The sequence below is a fragment of the Acomys minous genome (assembly GCF_964271855.1).
Source record: "Acomys minous genome assembly, chromosome: 16".
In the NCBI taxonomy this organism is placed as follows: Eukaryota; Metazoa; Chordata; class Mammalia; order Rodentia; family Muridae; genus Acomys; species Acomys minous.
Genome location: NC_140498.1, coordinates 84,986,237 through 85,000,268, shown reverse-complemented (window position 1 = coordinate 85,000,268; position 14,032 = coordinate 84,986,237). Strand labels below are relative to the sequence as shown.

Sequence of the window (14,032 nt, the reverse complement as noted above, 5' to 3'; positions counted from 1 at the left end):
AACTTTATGTATAAGTAAGTAAATGAACAAATAAATGTAGGCTGGCAAGATGGTTCAGTGGGTAAAAATGCTTGCTGCCATGGCTGATGATAGACTGAGTTTAATGCCCAGAACCCACATTGTGGAAGAAGAGAACTGAGTCCCAAATCCTCTGACCTCCATAAGTGTGCCATAGTGCATGTGTACTGCAGTTACTTACAAAAATAAACACAGTAAGTCAATAACTATTTGCTACTTTAAAAAATGCAGGTGACCCCTAGGGAAGAGCCCCTAGTCGGTTATCACATATCCAGTGGTCGGCCTTGAAATCACGTATAGCCGAGTAACATTACATTGACTGAGCAGGCTGTGTGTGTGTGTATATAAAAACCACAAAGAATAAGAGGCCATGAGTTTAAAAGAGTAAGAGGGCTACATGGGAGGGATTAGAGAGGAAAGGGAAAGGAGGAAATGGTGTAATTTTATTTCACTTTTAAAAGAATTACCACCTAAACACTAGGTGGGAAGTGATAGAGGGTGACACCTGATGCTTCCTCTGGTTTCCAGACATCTTGGACACACTCATACACATACACACTGATAACAAATAGGAGTAAATCCTAATCACAAAGTTACACCAAGATCAGAAACTAATGTTAAATTCAATTTTTTTTTGTTTATTGTAGGTTTTGTTTGTTTGTTTTGAGTCAAGGTCTTATGTGGACAAGGAGGCTTTGAGCTCCTCATTCTCCTGCCTCTACTCCCAAGTGTTGGGAGTATAGGTGCACACCCCAACACCAGCTTCTAAAGTTAGTCTATTTACCTTTTTAAAAATGTGTATGAGTGTTTGCCTGATTGTGTATCTGTGCACAGTCCCAAAGGAGACCAGAAAGGGCATCAGATGCCCTGAAACTGAAGTTACAGATGATTGTGATCTGCCATGAGGGTGCTGGGAACTGAACCAGGTCCTCTGTAAGTACAGCCAGTGCTCCTAACCACTGAGCCATCTCTCCAGCCTCCAAAAGTTTATTTTAATTGAGTCATAATTCAGAAAATCACCTAGCAATGAAGTTCAGTATTGAAGCACTTTCCTAGCATGCTCCAGGCCTAGATTTGATCTCTAACACCACTGATAATAGTAATAATACTACTATATATTTATGAAGTACAATATGTTAATTTAACATACACATATAATGTTTAATACTATTGTAGTTGAAATGAGAATATGCCCAATAGGTTCATATGTTTGAATACTTGGTGCCCAGTTGGTAGAACTGTTTAGGAAGGATTAGAAGGTGTGCCCTTGTTGGAGGAGGTATGCCACTGGGGGTGGTCTTTGAGGTTTCAAAAGCCCATGTCATTCCTAGTGAGCTTTCTCTGCCTCGCTCTCTCTCTTTTTTAAAGATTTTATTTTATTTCTTAAGATATATTTATTTATTATGTATACAGTGTTCTACCTGCATGTATGCCTGCAGGCCAGAAAAGGGCACCAGATCTCATTGTAAATAGTCATGAGCCATCATGTGGTTGCCGAGAATTGAACTGAGGACCTCTGGAAGAGCATCCAGTGCTCTTAACCTCTCTGCCATCTCTCCAGGCCAAAGATTTTATATTTTTATTTTAAATTGTGTGTGTGTGTGTGTGTGTGTGTGTGTGTGTGTGTGTGTGTGTGTTTGTGTGGGTACGTGCATGTGATCACAGTGCTCTTGAGGCCAGAAGAGATCATAAGATCCCCTGGGGTTGGAGTTACAGGCAGCTGTGAACTGCCTGACATGGGTGCTGGGAACTGAACTCTGGATCTCTGGAAGAGCTTAAGCATCCCTAACCACTGAACCATCTCTCCAGCTCTTTCTCTGATTCCCACCGTGATAATCATGGGCTCTAACCCTTTGGAATTGCAAGCCATCGACAAGCTCTTTCTACTATAAGTTGTCTTGGTCATGGTGTCTCTTCACAGCAATAGAAAGCAACTAACTGAAGTACTAAGTATTAAGTAAAGTAACTAAAATAAATATCAAATAATCTCATTTTTATCTCTGTGTTTTTTTTAAAGATGTATTTATTATGTATACAGTGCTCTATCTGCATGTGTGTCTACTGATGCCAGGAGAGGGCACCAGATCACATTATAGATGTTGTGAGCCACCATGTGGTTGCTGGGAATTGAACTCAGGACCTGTGGAAGAGCAGTCAGTGCTCTTAACCTCTGAGCCATCTCTCCAGCCCCTCTTTGTATTTTTTTAAGTGAAGCATTTATTGCTGATGGAGTTGTGTGAATCAAATCAATTTTTTTCTTTTTTTTCTTTTTCCTTCTGAGACAGGGTTTCTATGTATAGCCCTGGCTGTCCTGGAACCCGCTTCATAGACCTGGCTGACTTCGAACTCAGAGATCCTTCTGCTTCTGCCTTCCGAGTGCTAGGATTAAAAGCCTGTGCCATCACCACCTTGTTCAGATCAATTCTTATGTACACTGTTAATGTATGTTTGGGGATAGTACTTTGCTTTTATTTATTTATTTTTTTAGTACTTTGCTTTTATACCTTTATTGTACCTTTTATCTATATACTCCTTTTTTTCAATCCATGTGCTAATTAAGCACTCTACTACTGAGCCATATCTCCACCTCTAAAAATAACTTCTTATATTTTCATAATGTATTAATTGGGGTCCTTCTATGTTGCCAAGGCTTTCTCCAACTGTTGGCTCAAATGGTTTTCCTGTGTCAGAGTCTGGAGTAGCTGGGATTACAGGTGCACATCACCAAACCCAGTTAGTTTAAAATAAATTCCTAGAACTGGAGAGATGGCTCAGCAGTTAAAAGCACTGACTATTCTTCCAGAGAACCTAGACTCAATTGCCAGCATCTACATGGTGGCTGACAGATCACAATTGTCTGTAACTGCACTTCCAAGGGATCTAGTGCTTTCTTCTGCCCCAGAGGCATGTGTGATACACATACATACATGCAGGCACTCACATACATATAATTGAAAAGGTTAAATCTGTAAAAATAAAATGTGCCCTTAGCCAGGGATGGTAGGACACCATAATCCCAGCAGTCTGAGGCTCCAACAAGATCACAAGTTCAAGGCCAGCCTAATAAAGGGACCCTGTTTCAGTAAAGATGAAGACCACTTTTCAATACTTTTCATGCTTTGGGGTGTTTGGTTTTGGTTTTGTGGTTTTTGGACTTTGGTTTTGAGTTGGTCTCATGTAACCCAGGCTAGCCTTGAACTCCTGAGTTTCTCATATCCATCTCCCACGCAATGGGATTACAGGTGTGTGCTCCCATGCCTGGCTTGCTTTCATGGTTTTTGTGTGCATATTTTCTTTTTTTATTGTAATCTTTTTAAAAATAATTTATTTAATCTTACGTGCATTGGTGTGAGCGTCTCAGATCACCTGGAACTGGAGTTACAGACAGCTGTGAGCTGCCATGTGGGTGCTGGGAATGGAACCTGGGTCCTTTGGAAGAGCAGACAGTGCTCTTAACCACTGAGCCATCTCACCAGCCTCTGCATATTTTCTTGTAAGCATGAGCATATACTTTAAATCCCTTGTTGACTTAGCATTAATTACATTGTACATTTTCTTGTTTCATGAAGGATCCAGTCAGAATCACAGATGAAAAAGCTCTTCACAGTGAGGCATTCTGCAGTTTTTAAGTTTAAGAACCACAACAAAAGTGTTAGTTGCTAAATCTTTAGAACCTGAGAGGTGTGTGTTGATACTGCTGATGAAAAATGTCGCTTTTGTCCTTATACAGTTGAAAGAGAAAAGAGGAAAGATGAGTTACTTGATATCGCAAAGTCAAAGCAAGATCGCACAAATTCAGAGCTGCACATTCTGAGACAGGTATGTCCCAGTCGTCTACTGTGACCACAGGTGGGAAGTGTTGGGGAATTAGGAAGCCATCTGCCTGTTGATAGTGTGTGTGTGTGTGTGTGTGTGTGTGTGTGTGTGTGTGTGTGTGTCTTGTTTGTTTGTTAGTTTGTGAACTGTCACCACCTAGCACCTCTTCATTTTGTTGTTGCTGTCGTCTGGTCTGTTGTAGGATTTCTCTCTCTCTCTCTCTCTCTCTCTCTCTCTCTCTCTCTCTCTCTCTTTGTTTTTGTTTTTCTTTTTTTTAATTTATTTTTATTTTATGTGCATTGGTGTTTTGCCTGCATGTCTGTCTGTCTGAGGGTGTCAGATCTTGGAGTTACAGACAGTTGTGAGCTGCCATATGGGTGCTGGGAATTGAACCCTGGTCCTTTGGAAGAGCAGTCAGGGCTCTCAACCACTGAGCCATCTCTCCAGCCCTTTTTTTCTTTTTTTTTTTTTTTTTTCTTTTTTGGTTTTTCGACACAAGGTTTCTCTGTGTAGCCTTGGCTGTCCTGGACCAGGTTGGCCTCAAATTCATAGTGATCCACCTGCCTCTGGCTCCCGAGTGCTGGGACTAAAGGCGTGCACCACCTCTCGCGGCTGTTGTAGGATTTCAAATGGCAAACTGTTAATTCAGTTTGGTTTTATTTTTATTGTATTTATTTGTTGATGTCTCTGGCAGATTTACGCAAAACAACAGAGTGACCTGCAGTTTCTTAATTTCAATGTAGAAAATTCTCAGGAATTATTACAGATATATGACTCAAAGATGGAGGAGGCAAAAGCTCTGGAATGCAGGTAATTTTAGCTTATGCTATTGGTGTTGGTTTTCACTTCCTCAGTATGTCAGTTTTAGTCTGTACTCACTGTAAGCCAGTACTTGCTGCTGTTTCCTGTACAGTGGGATAGAAATCTGTGTACACTAGTAATTACAATAATCCTCGTGCTACGGGGACATAATGTAAGAATTTTAGGTGTGATCCACAGATGTCAACTAGTCATCTAACAAATAAAATCATGGAACAGATTTGTGTGTCTGCGGGTAAAAGGCTCTGAGGTGGAGTAGACACTACAGAGACAGCCAGGCTATTCATTAATGCCGCACTCACTGTGTTAGACACTGGGCTTCCCATAGGGAATCAGATCTATGGGGCTTGGTACCTGCCTGAAAGAATAATGCAAAGAATAGCATCAGTGGCTGCAGCAGCAGCTGTCAGTAGGAGGCACCCTTTCCTCACGGCAGGAGTTGTGGGGATGATTGTGAAACTGACACCTGAAGAATGATTTGATAGCGCAGATAAACTACCACAGCTGAAGTCTATCTCCTCTCTTTTTTGTTGTTGTTTTTCTTTTTTTTTTCTTTTATTTTTATTGTTGTTGTTGTTTTTCAAGACAGGGTTTCTCTGTGTAGCCTTGGCTGTCCTGGACTTGCTTTGTAGACCAGGCTGGCCTTGAACTCACAGCGATCCGCCTGCCTCTGCCTCCCAAGAGCCGGGATTAAAGGCGTGCGCCACCACTCCCTGGTTGGCTGGCCTGCCTTTCTGCCTGCCTGCCTTCCTACCTTCCTTTCTCCCTTTTTACTGTTTTTGCAATATGGTCTCACTAAGTTGTCCTGGCTGGTGTTAAAACTAACAGCAGTCTTCCTCTTTACTGGGATTACAGGCCTGTGTTGGCATGCCTGACTAAAGCCATTGTACTTTTCAGGAAAAGGGGTTGGGGAGTCCCTAGTCTGCAGGGAACTATGAAGTCTGACCTAGATTGGCAATGACTGGGAAAGCTGGAGTTAGTAGCGGCAGGGACAGGATGTGAGAGGCTGTGACTGCAGCTGGCAGTAGGAGTCACGACCCGTGTTTCTGTCCTGAAGCCCTGTGCACGAGTTGCCACTCAGTGTTCTTTTTCAAGCTTTTGAGATACATCATTTTCCTCTTTGAGCTTTATTGCCACTGGGAGGCACTGGGCGAGTTTTGCTCCTTAGAAGTGAGTGGTTCATGTGTGCCTAGAGGGTCAGCTCCCAAGGTAATGGCACTTAACCCAGCAAGCCTGAAGACCCGAGTTCAATTTCTAGCCCCACATGAGGAGGGAGAGAAACAACTGCTGTAAGTTGTCCTCTGACTTCTGTATTCTCCCCTACACAACAAAATCAATCAATAAATGCATAAAGTTTTTAAGTGATTCCTGTCATGATGGAAAGAAAAGCTGTGTTTTCTAAGGGATCAGAATTGCTGAATACAAGCCAGGCAGGGTGTGTACATCTGTGTTCCTTGTTCTCTGCACAACCTGTGTTCCAGGGGTTTCTAGGCCAGCCTGGGCTACAATGTGAGACTCTGTCTCAAATCAAGCAGGTAGAGTAGAGTCCCTGATAGGACAACCTTAGAGTAGGCATGGAAACGGTCTAGTTAACTGGTGTAGCAGTCTTGACTTTGTTGCCATGTTTTGATATAAACACAAGGATTGAGGGATGAATGGTGGGGGTCGGGTGGGGGCTGTGGGCTGGGTCAGAAAGGCTTCCTGTAGGAGGTGGGGCTGTGGGCTGGGTCAGAAAGGCTTCCTGTAGGAGGTGGGGCTGTGGGCTGGGTCAGAAAGGCTTCCTGTAGGAGGTGGGGGCTGTGGGCTGGGTCAGAAAGGCTTCCTGTAGGAGGTGGGGGCTGTGGGCTGGGTCAGAAAGGCTTCCTGTAGGAGGTGGGGCTGTGGGCTGGGTCAGAAAGGCTTCCTGTAGGAGGTGGGGCTGTGGGCTGGGTCAGAAAGGCTTCCTGTAGGAGGTGGGGCTGTGGGCTGGGTCAGAAAGGCTTCCTGTAGGAGGTGGGGGCTGTGGGCTGGGTCAGAAAGGCTTCCTGTAGGAGGTGGGGGCTGTGGGCTGGGTCAGAAAGGCTTCCTGTAGGAGGTGGGGCTGTGGGCTGGGTCAGAAAGGCTTCCTGTAGGAGGTGGGGCTGGAATTGGGCTTGGAAAGTCAGACTAGTGGGTTTTCTTGGGACTTAGACGTAGTAATAAGGCATCGGGGAGGTAAGACTAGTAGATGACAGTATCAAGTCTATCTTATAACTCCTATTTTTTTGTAATGCCACTGTAGCAGAGACATGTGTTTATCAGACCTTGACAATAACTACCCAAAAATCGATTTTAAGAGAGAGAGAAATCAGAAGTCATTGGTTAAGGATCAAAAGTTTGAGGTCACGTTGGCTCAGCACAATAGGTCAGACAAGAGCTCTTGTGATGCATGCAAAGAGAAGAAGCTACAGGTTAATACTTCATTTGGGGAAAAAAGTGTAATTGATCTCTCATCTCTATTTACCAAAGACTTACTGGAGAAACAAAAGTCTTGGTCTCTGGGTGGAAAAATCCAGACTGAACCCGAAAGTAAAGTTACACTATGCAAGATTCATACAAAATCACCAAAAATCAATGAAGTGGAGCTTGAGATGGAAGAGAAGCAGCTCGCAGAGACATCCGTCTCGCTGGCTGATGACAAGCAGTGGCATGACATCAGCGTTTACCTGGGCCTTTCCAACTGCTCGGCCTTTAAACAGCCGGGAAAGCCCGATGGGGACTGCCATGACCCTGCAGAAACTCCTGAAATCTCATGCTGCACCCAAAATGAAGTCTGTATAGGTGACAGTGACCTGTGTGAGCCCAAGTGCTGCCACCCAAGTAACCTCATCATCGAAGCCCCGGGGCACATGACCGACGTAGAGTGGATGAACATTTTCAAGCCTTCCAAAATGCAAAGGATTGTTCACCACAAAACCGTGTGCACTTGTTCAGGAGGTGGCAGTGGAGTGAAATATAATTCCTCAGCAAGGTTAGTAGTGTTCACATCTGTAAACACAGGGGCGTAAACAGCAATAAGCACAGGATGGGCTGCAAGAGAGAGAAAGCACTGCCAACTGTGGTCTACGTAAGACAAAACTTTCGCCGGGCGGTGGTGACGCACGCCTTTAATCCCAGCGCTTGGGAGCCAGAGGCAGGTGGATTGTTGTGAGATCGAGGCCAGCCTGGTCTACAAAGCATCTAGGACAGCTAAGGTTACACAGAGAAACCCTGTCTCGGAAAAAAAAAACAAAAACAAAAAAAACCAAACCTTTTGCTTTTTTCCTTGGGGTGTAGACACTCATGTAAGGAAGGAGACATTACAGTGGAGAGTTCACACTGAGCGCAGCTTCTGAGGCAAAGGTTTTGCTTAAAAACAAAACCAGTTCTGAGTTGAGCAAAGATGTTTTATTAGAAAACAAGCAAGTAGGTCACTGTGCAGAGTGGAAATGCTGTTCTGGAGCATTCCTCGCCCCAGGATGCTTTCCAATTGACAGACTGAGCTTTTGAGGCCCAGACTTCAGCATAGACCCGAGTCGCAGTTGTCTGTCCTTGTCTAGGTCGCTCCCCATGTTACATACCCACAATGCCACTCTTCTGTGTATAGCTCATAACCTGTTTGCAAATCTTCATTGCCCTGGCTTTCTTAGTTTCTAAGTATTAGAAACTAATATTTAGTGAAAGACAGAACTTTGGTGTTTAACAAGCTGATAAAAGTAACTGGCTTTTTTCCAAAGACAATTAGTATATGCTAAATTATTCAAGCTTGTCTTGTTGTTAGAGCTGCTAATCTTATGGCTGAGTGGCACTGTAATAATGCCTGCTATTTTTAAGTAAAGCATAGCTCTTGAGAGCACAGGAAGGATGAAGTTTCTATGTTGAAAGCCTATTTTAGTCACTTCATTGACTTTCAGAGGACTTTATGAGTAAAATTTTTAGTACTTACAGTATGGAGGGCATTCTTTGGGCCTTTAAAAAAGCTTGAGTCATTAAGAACCACACAGATATTCTGCTAAGTGTAAAATTAAAAGTTGTTTGCCATACTAAATGTCATTAAGTCACTTGGTTTTTTAAAATCTTTGGAAGGTTGCAAGTATCAGGAAGTAGCTGTCAGTGCCTATAAGCAAGATCTTGTGTGTGTGAGACTGGGAATGACAGGGGCTTTGTTCATGCGGGGCAGGGGCTCTACCACCAAGCTACAGCCTTGAGTGCCCCCAAACACTCCTTATTTATAAGGGGAATGTCTGCATTGGGTAGTTTGAGAGGACTGTGTGTGTGCGCACATATGTACATATATATTAAATTTAATGTATAAGTAAATTCAAACATAGCATTGAGGGTTTTTCTTCAAGGCCTCTTTGACCTTACTAACTTCAATAATTTAAATATCAACTTGTTCTGCCAGCTGAGCCTCATGCTCAAGAGTGTGATTAAGTGGAAAAGATAGTGATGTTTTCCTATTTCCCTCAGGTTACAGGAACCTGTGTATCCACTTTATTATCTAAGTAAGTGTTCACATTTGTGCCCCATTCCACTTAACAAGTGAGGGCTGTTTGTGAGAGGGGACCACAGGCACCTGCTCTCCTGTGTTTCCTGAGATCCTGTGCCTGCAGCCCAGGGGCTACAAAGGCAGGGGCATGTGTCAGTTTCACAAGCCAAAAGACTAGCTTTTCCCCATTGAGCCTTATATTGCTATTGGTACCTATCCTGCCTTCTATATTTTTTCACTAAAACTTACTTTCTTTTATTTCAGGGTTTGAACCCAGGGCTGAGAATACTAAGCAACTGCCTTACCAGTATGCTTGCACCCCTAGCTTCTGTATTTAAAAGGAAAAAATTAACTGCATTTATTTGTTTGTGTGTGCATGCCACAACACTTGGAGTTCAGAGGACAACTTGTGGGAGTTGGTTCTCTCCTTCCACCCTGTGCATTCTAGAGATTAAATCAGTTCCCAGGCTTGGTGGCAAGCAGCTTTATCCATTGAGCCATCTTGGTGGCCTTTAGTGTGTGTGTGCTCGTGTGTGTGTGTGTGTGTGTGTGTGTGTGTGTGTGTGTGTGTGTGTGTGTGTTTGCCTTTGGAGGCCAGTAGAGGGTGTCAGATCTCTGAAAGCTAGAGTTGCAGGTTGTTGTGAATGACCATGTGGGTGCTGAGAATGAGCTTGGGTTTTTCAAGACAGGGTTTCTCTTGTGTAGCCTTGGCTGTCCTGGATTTTCCCTTTGTAGACCAGGCTGGCCTCGAACTCACAGATCTACCTGCCTCTGCCTCCTGAGTGCTGGGATTACAGGCGTGTGTGCCACCACGGCCCACAAAGCACATACTCTTAATCAGTGAGCCATTTATCTAGCCCATCTCTGTACTTTTGAAGGAGGGAAATTCCGTATTCTTATGGTTATCCTGAACTATATATTTTAATTCTTACTTGCACAAATATGCATTACTATATAATACCCTATCCAGATCTACATTATTGCATTCAACTTTGACTCCTTCATTTCAAAAACACATTTAAGCTAGAGATAGTAATGCACTCTTGTTAGCCTAGCACTCCAGAGGCTGTGGTGGAGGAGGGTGAGTTCTAGGCCAGTGGGCTTCATGACAAGTTTGAAGCCATCTTGGACTGCATAGCAAGACCCTGTGACTTTCCGTTCCCTTTTTCCTTTGTCTTCAGACAGCATTTCACTCTGCCCCTAGGCTAGCATGGAACTTACTGTGTTGCTCAGACTGGCCTAAACTTGTTGGTTGATCGTCTTCCTGCTTGAGCTTCCTTATGAATACTGGGGTTATACGTATGAGCACCCTTAGTAGTGGTGCACGCCTGTGATCCCAGCACTCTGGGAGGCAGAGGCAGGAAGAGCACTGTGAGTTCAAGGCCAGCCAAGGAAACCCTGTCTTGAAAAACCAAAAAAAGCTGGGTGTGGAGGCGCACGCCTTTAATCCCAGCACTCAGAAGGCAGAGGTAGGTGGATCTCTGTGAGTTCGAGGCCAGGCTGGTCTACAAAGCGAGTCCAGGACAGCCAAGGATACACAGAGAAACCCTGTCTCGAAAAACCAACCCCCCCCCAAAAAAAAGTATGATCCAGGCATGATAGCATATGCCTTTAATCCCAGCATCTGGTAGGCAGAGGCAGACATATTGCTGTGAGTTCAAAGCCAGCCTGGTCTACAAAGTGAGTCCAGGACAGCCAAGGCTACACAAGAGAAACCCCATCTTGAACAACCAATAAAACAAAACAAAACAAAAACAAAAAAAGTATGAGCACCCAGGCTTTTTACTTTGTCCTCCTTACATACTTTTTAGGTGTATGAGTGACTTTTGTGACACTGTTTCTCTTTGGTCTTATTGTTTGCAGTGAGCTCATTGCCACTCGGCCTTCTCAGTGTTTGGGTTCCTCAAGATCTGCTGAAAGAGAAGATGAGTCAGAGGCCCCTCCTGACAAACGAACCGCAGTCAAGAGTGTGTTCATCAGCAAAGATGCAGCAGCAGCCAGTGAAAAGGTTTATGCTTTGCATGAAAGTTCCCAGTTTGTTCAAGTAAAGTTTCTCCTCAACCCACTTTTATTCTTCTGTAGCATGGTTGCTTAATTTTGACTGTTTCTAGATCTTTATAGTCACAAGCGTTGTGTGACTGAACTATCTCATACACTGGAGTTAATGTTTGCTGCTCTTGGACCCAGGCTTGGTGGCTTACAACCATCTTTAAATCCAGTTTCAGAAATCCTCTTCTGAACGTCATAGGTACCAGGCATGCATGTGCACATACATGCAGACAAAACACTCATACACATAAAATAAAGTACATCTAAATGGTGGGTTTAATGGTTTTTTGTTTTGGTTTTTGAGACAGGGTCTCTGTACATAGTCCTGGCTGGAGCTCACTATGTAGACCAGGCTAGCCTCAAACTTAAGAGATCTCCCAACTGTTGGCACATCTGGCACTAAATTTGTTTTAATTCATATGCCTTTAAGGTTACTTGAAAATTTTTATTCTTTCACAATTTTATACACACATCACACACACACACACACACACACACACACACACACACACACACACTTTGCTCTTATTCTTTCCCCTTTGTCTTCTCATCCCTTTTTAGGTCCTTTTCTTTTCCTTTCTTTTTTTCTGAGACAGGGTTTCTTTATATAAACCTGGCTGCTCTGGAACTCACTCTGTAAATCAGACTGTGCTTGAACTCAGAGATCTGCCTGCCTTTGACTCCCTCCTGAGTGCTGGGATTAGTGGTGTGTGCCACAACTGCTGGTCTTACTTTTTTTTTTTTTTTTTTTGAGTTAGGGTTCCTCTATGTAGCTCTGGCTGTCCTGGACTCACTATGTAGACCAGGCTGGCCTCAAACTCACAGAGATCCGTCTGCCTCTGCCTCCCATGCTGGGATTACAGGCATGCACCACCATGCTTGGCTTTCTTTTTTCTTTTTCTTTTTTTAATGTACAAATCTGGTAGGAAAGAAGGAAAACACTGCAGAAGTAATGCATACCTTTATCCTGCCACTCTGGAGACAGAGGCGGGATGACTGTGAGCCTGAGTTGACTTGGGCTACATAGTGAGTTCTGGGCCAGCCTGAGCTACAGAGTGAAAGGCTAGTCTCAAGAAACCAAAAAGGAAGCCGGGCGGTGGTGGTACACGCCTTTAATCCCAGCACTTGGGAGGCAGAGGCAGGCGGATCCCTGTGAATTTGAGGCCAGCATGGTCTACAGAATAAGTCTAGGGCCACCAAGGCTACACAGAGAAACCCTGTCTCAAAAAACCAAAAAGAAAAAAAAAAAAAAGAGGCCGGGCATGGTGGCGCATGCCTTTAATCCCAGCCCTTGGGAGACAGAGGCAGGTGGATCTCTGTGAGTTCAAGGCCAGCCTGGTCTACAAAAATGAATCCAGGACAGCCAAGGTTACACAGAGAAACCCTGTCTCAAAAAACTCCAAAATAAAACAAAACAAAACAACAACAACAACAAAAAAGGAAGCCAAAAGGAGCTGGTGAGATAGCTACCTCATTTTACATTTATTTATTTACTTCATTGTAGAGTGTTTTTTTTGCTTTGGGGTAAAGGCAATCACAGCCAAGCCTGACAAGTTGAATCCAAACAACTGAATCCACTGGGTAGACATAGAAAACTGGCTTTGCAAAGTTTTCTTCTGATCTCATGCCCTGGAACATACACTCTCTACACACAAACTGAACAAATGTTTTGTTTTAAATAAAGGTTGTCTATATGGCTCAGAGAAAAAGGTGCTTGCCACCAAGCCTGACAGCCTGAGTTTGGTTCCTAGAACTTACATGTTGGAAAGAGTACAGACTCTTAATTCTCTGCTTGAGAACTGACTCTTTTTCTTTTCTTTTCTTTTCTTTCTTTCTTTTTTTAAAAGATTTATTTTGTATATAGTCCTCTGCCTGCATGTACACCTGCAGGCCAGAAGAGGGCATCAGATCCCATTATAGATGGTTGTGAGCCACCATGTGGTTGGTGAGAATTCAACCCAGGACCTTTGGAAGAGCAGACAGCCCTTAACTGCTGAGCAATCTCGTCAGGCCCAGAGCTAACTCTTTCACCTTGTCCTTTGATCTTCAATCTCAAAAAACCAAAAACAACCCCCGCCCCAAAAAAACCAATAAAAATAAAATAGCAAGATTAAATTAAAGAGCATCTCAGCCAGGCACATCTTTAATTCCCCCACTCGGGAGGCAGAGAGGCAGGTGGGTCTATGTGAGTTCAAGACCAACCTGTTCTGCAAAGCAAGTCCAGAATAGCCAGGGCTATTACACAGAGAAACCCTGTGTCAAAAAACCAAGAAAGAAAGAAATTAAAGTGCATATCCACATATTCTACAAGCCCACATACCTTCAGTGTCAAGGTTCTATTTTGCATTTACTTTAAATTGCTGATTAAGACTTGAAGTTTGAGGGGTTTTGTTTGTTTGTTTTTTAAAGATATGGTCTCATTATGTAGTCCTGGCTGGCCTAGAACTCATTATGTAGACTTGGCTAGACCTGAATTTACAGAGGTCTGTCTGCTGAGCACTAGAATTAAAGGTGTGTGCTACATACCTTTATGTTTATATTTAGGAAAGCCAAACAATGTCTAGGAATTTTTTCTTATAATTAGTCATAATAGGTTCTGTTTGGGTTGTATTATTTTATTGTATAGGTTATAAGGAATAAAATGAATAGAGTATATTTTATAATATATACCTGATATAATAATAATATATATATATATATATATATATATATAAAACAAGGTGAACAAGGTGGTGCATGCCTATAATCCCAGTACTCGGGGAGGTAGAAGCAGGTGAATTGCTGTGAGTTCAAGGCCAGCCTAGTCAACAAAGACTAGGACGGCCAAGGCTACACAGAGAAACC

The 14,032-nt window shown here is 43.2% G+C and overlaps 1 protein-coding gene across 1 annotated transcript in view; it reads left to right on the top strand.

Moving 5' to 3' along the window:
* The window catches only part of CCDC62 (coiled-coil domain containing 62), a gene marked incomplete at its 5' end in the record, with an annotated part of 49,454 nt that overhangs the window by 21,967 nt on the left and 13,455 nt on the right, over positions 1–14,032 (top strand). The window contains 4 exon segments of the mRNA XM_084762687.1: positions 3,749–3,837; positions 4,529–4,644; positions 6,914–7,642; positions 11,003–11,183. Coding sequence (XP_084618813.1) covers positions 3,749–3,837; positions 4,529–4,644; positions 6,914–7,642; positions 11,003–11,183 — 1,115 coding nt within the window.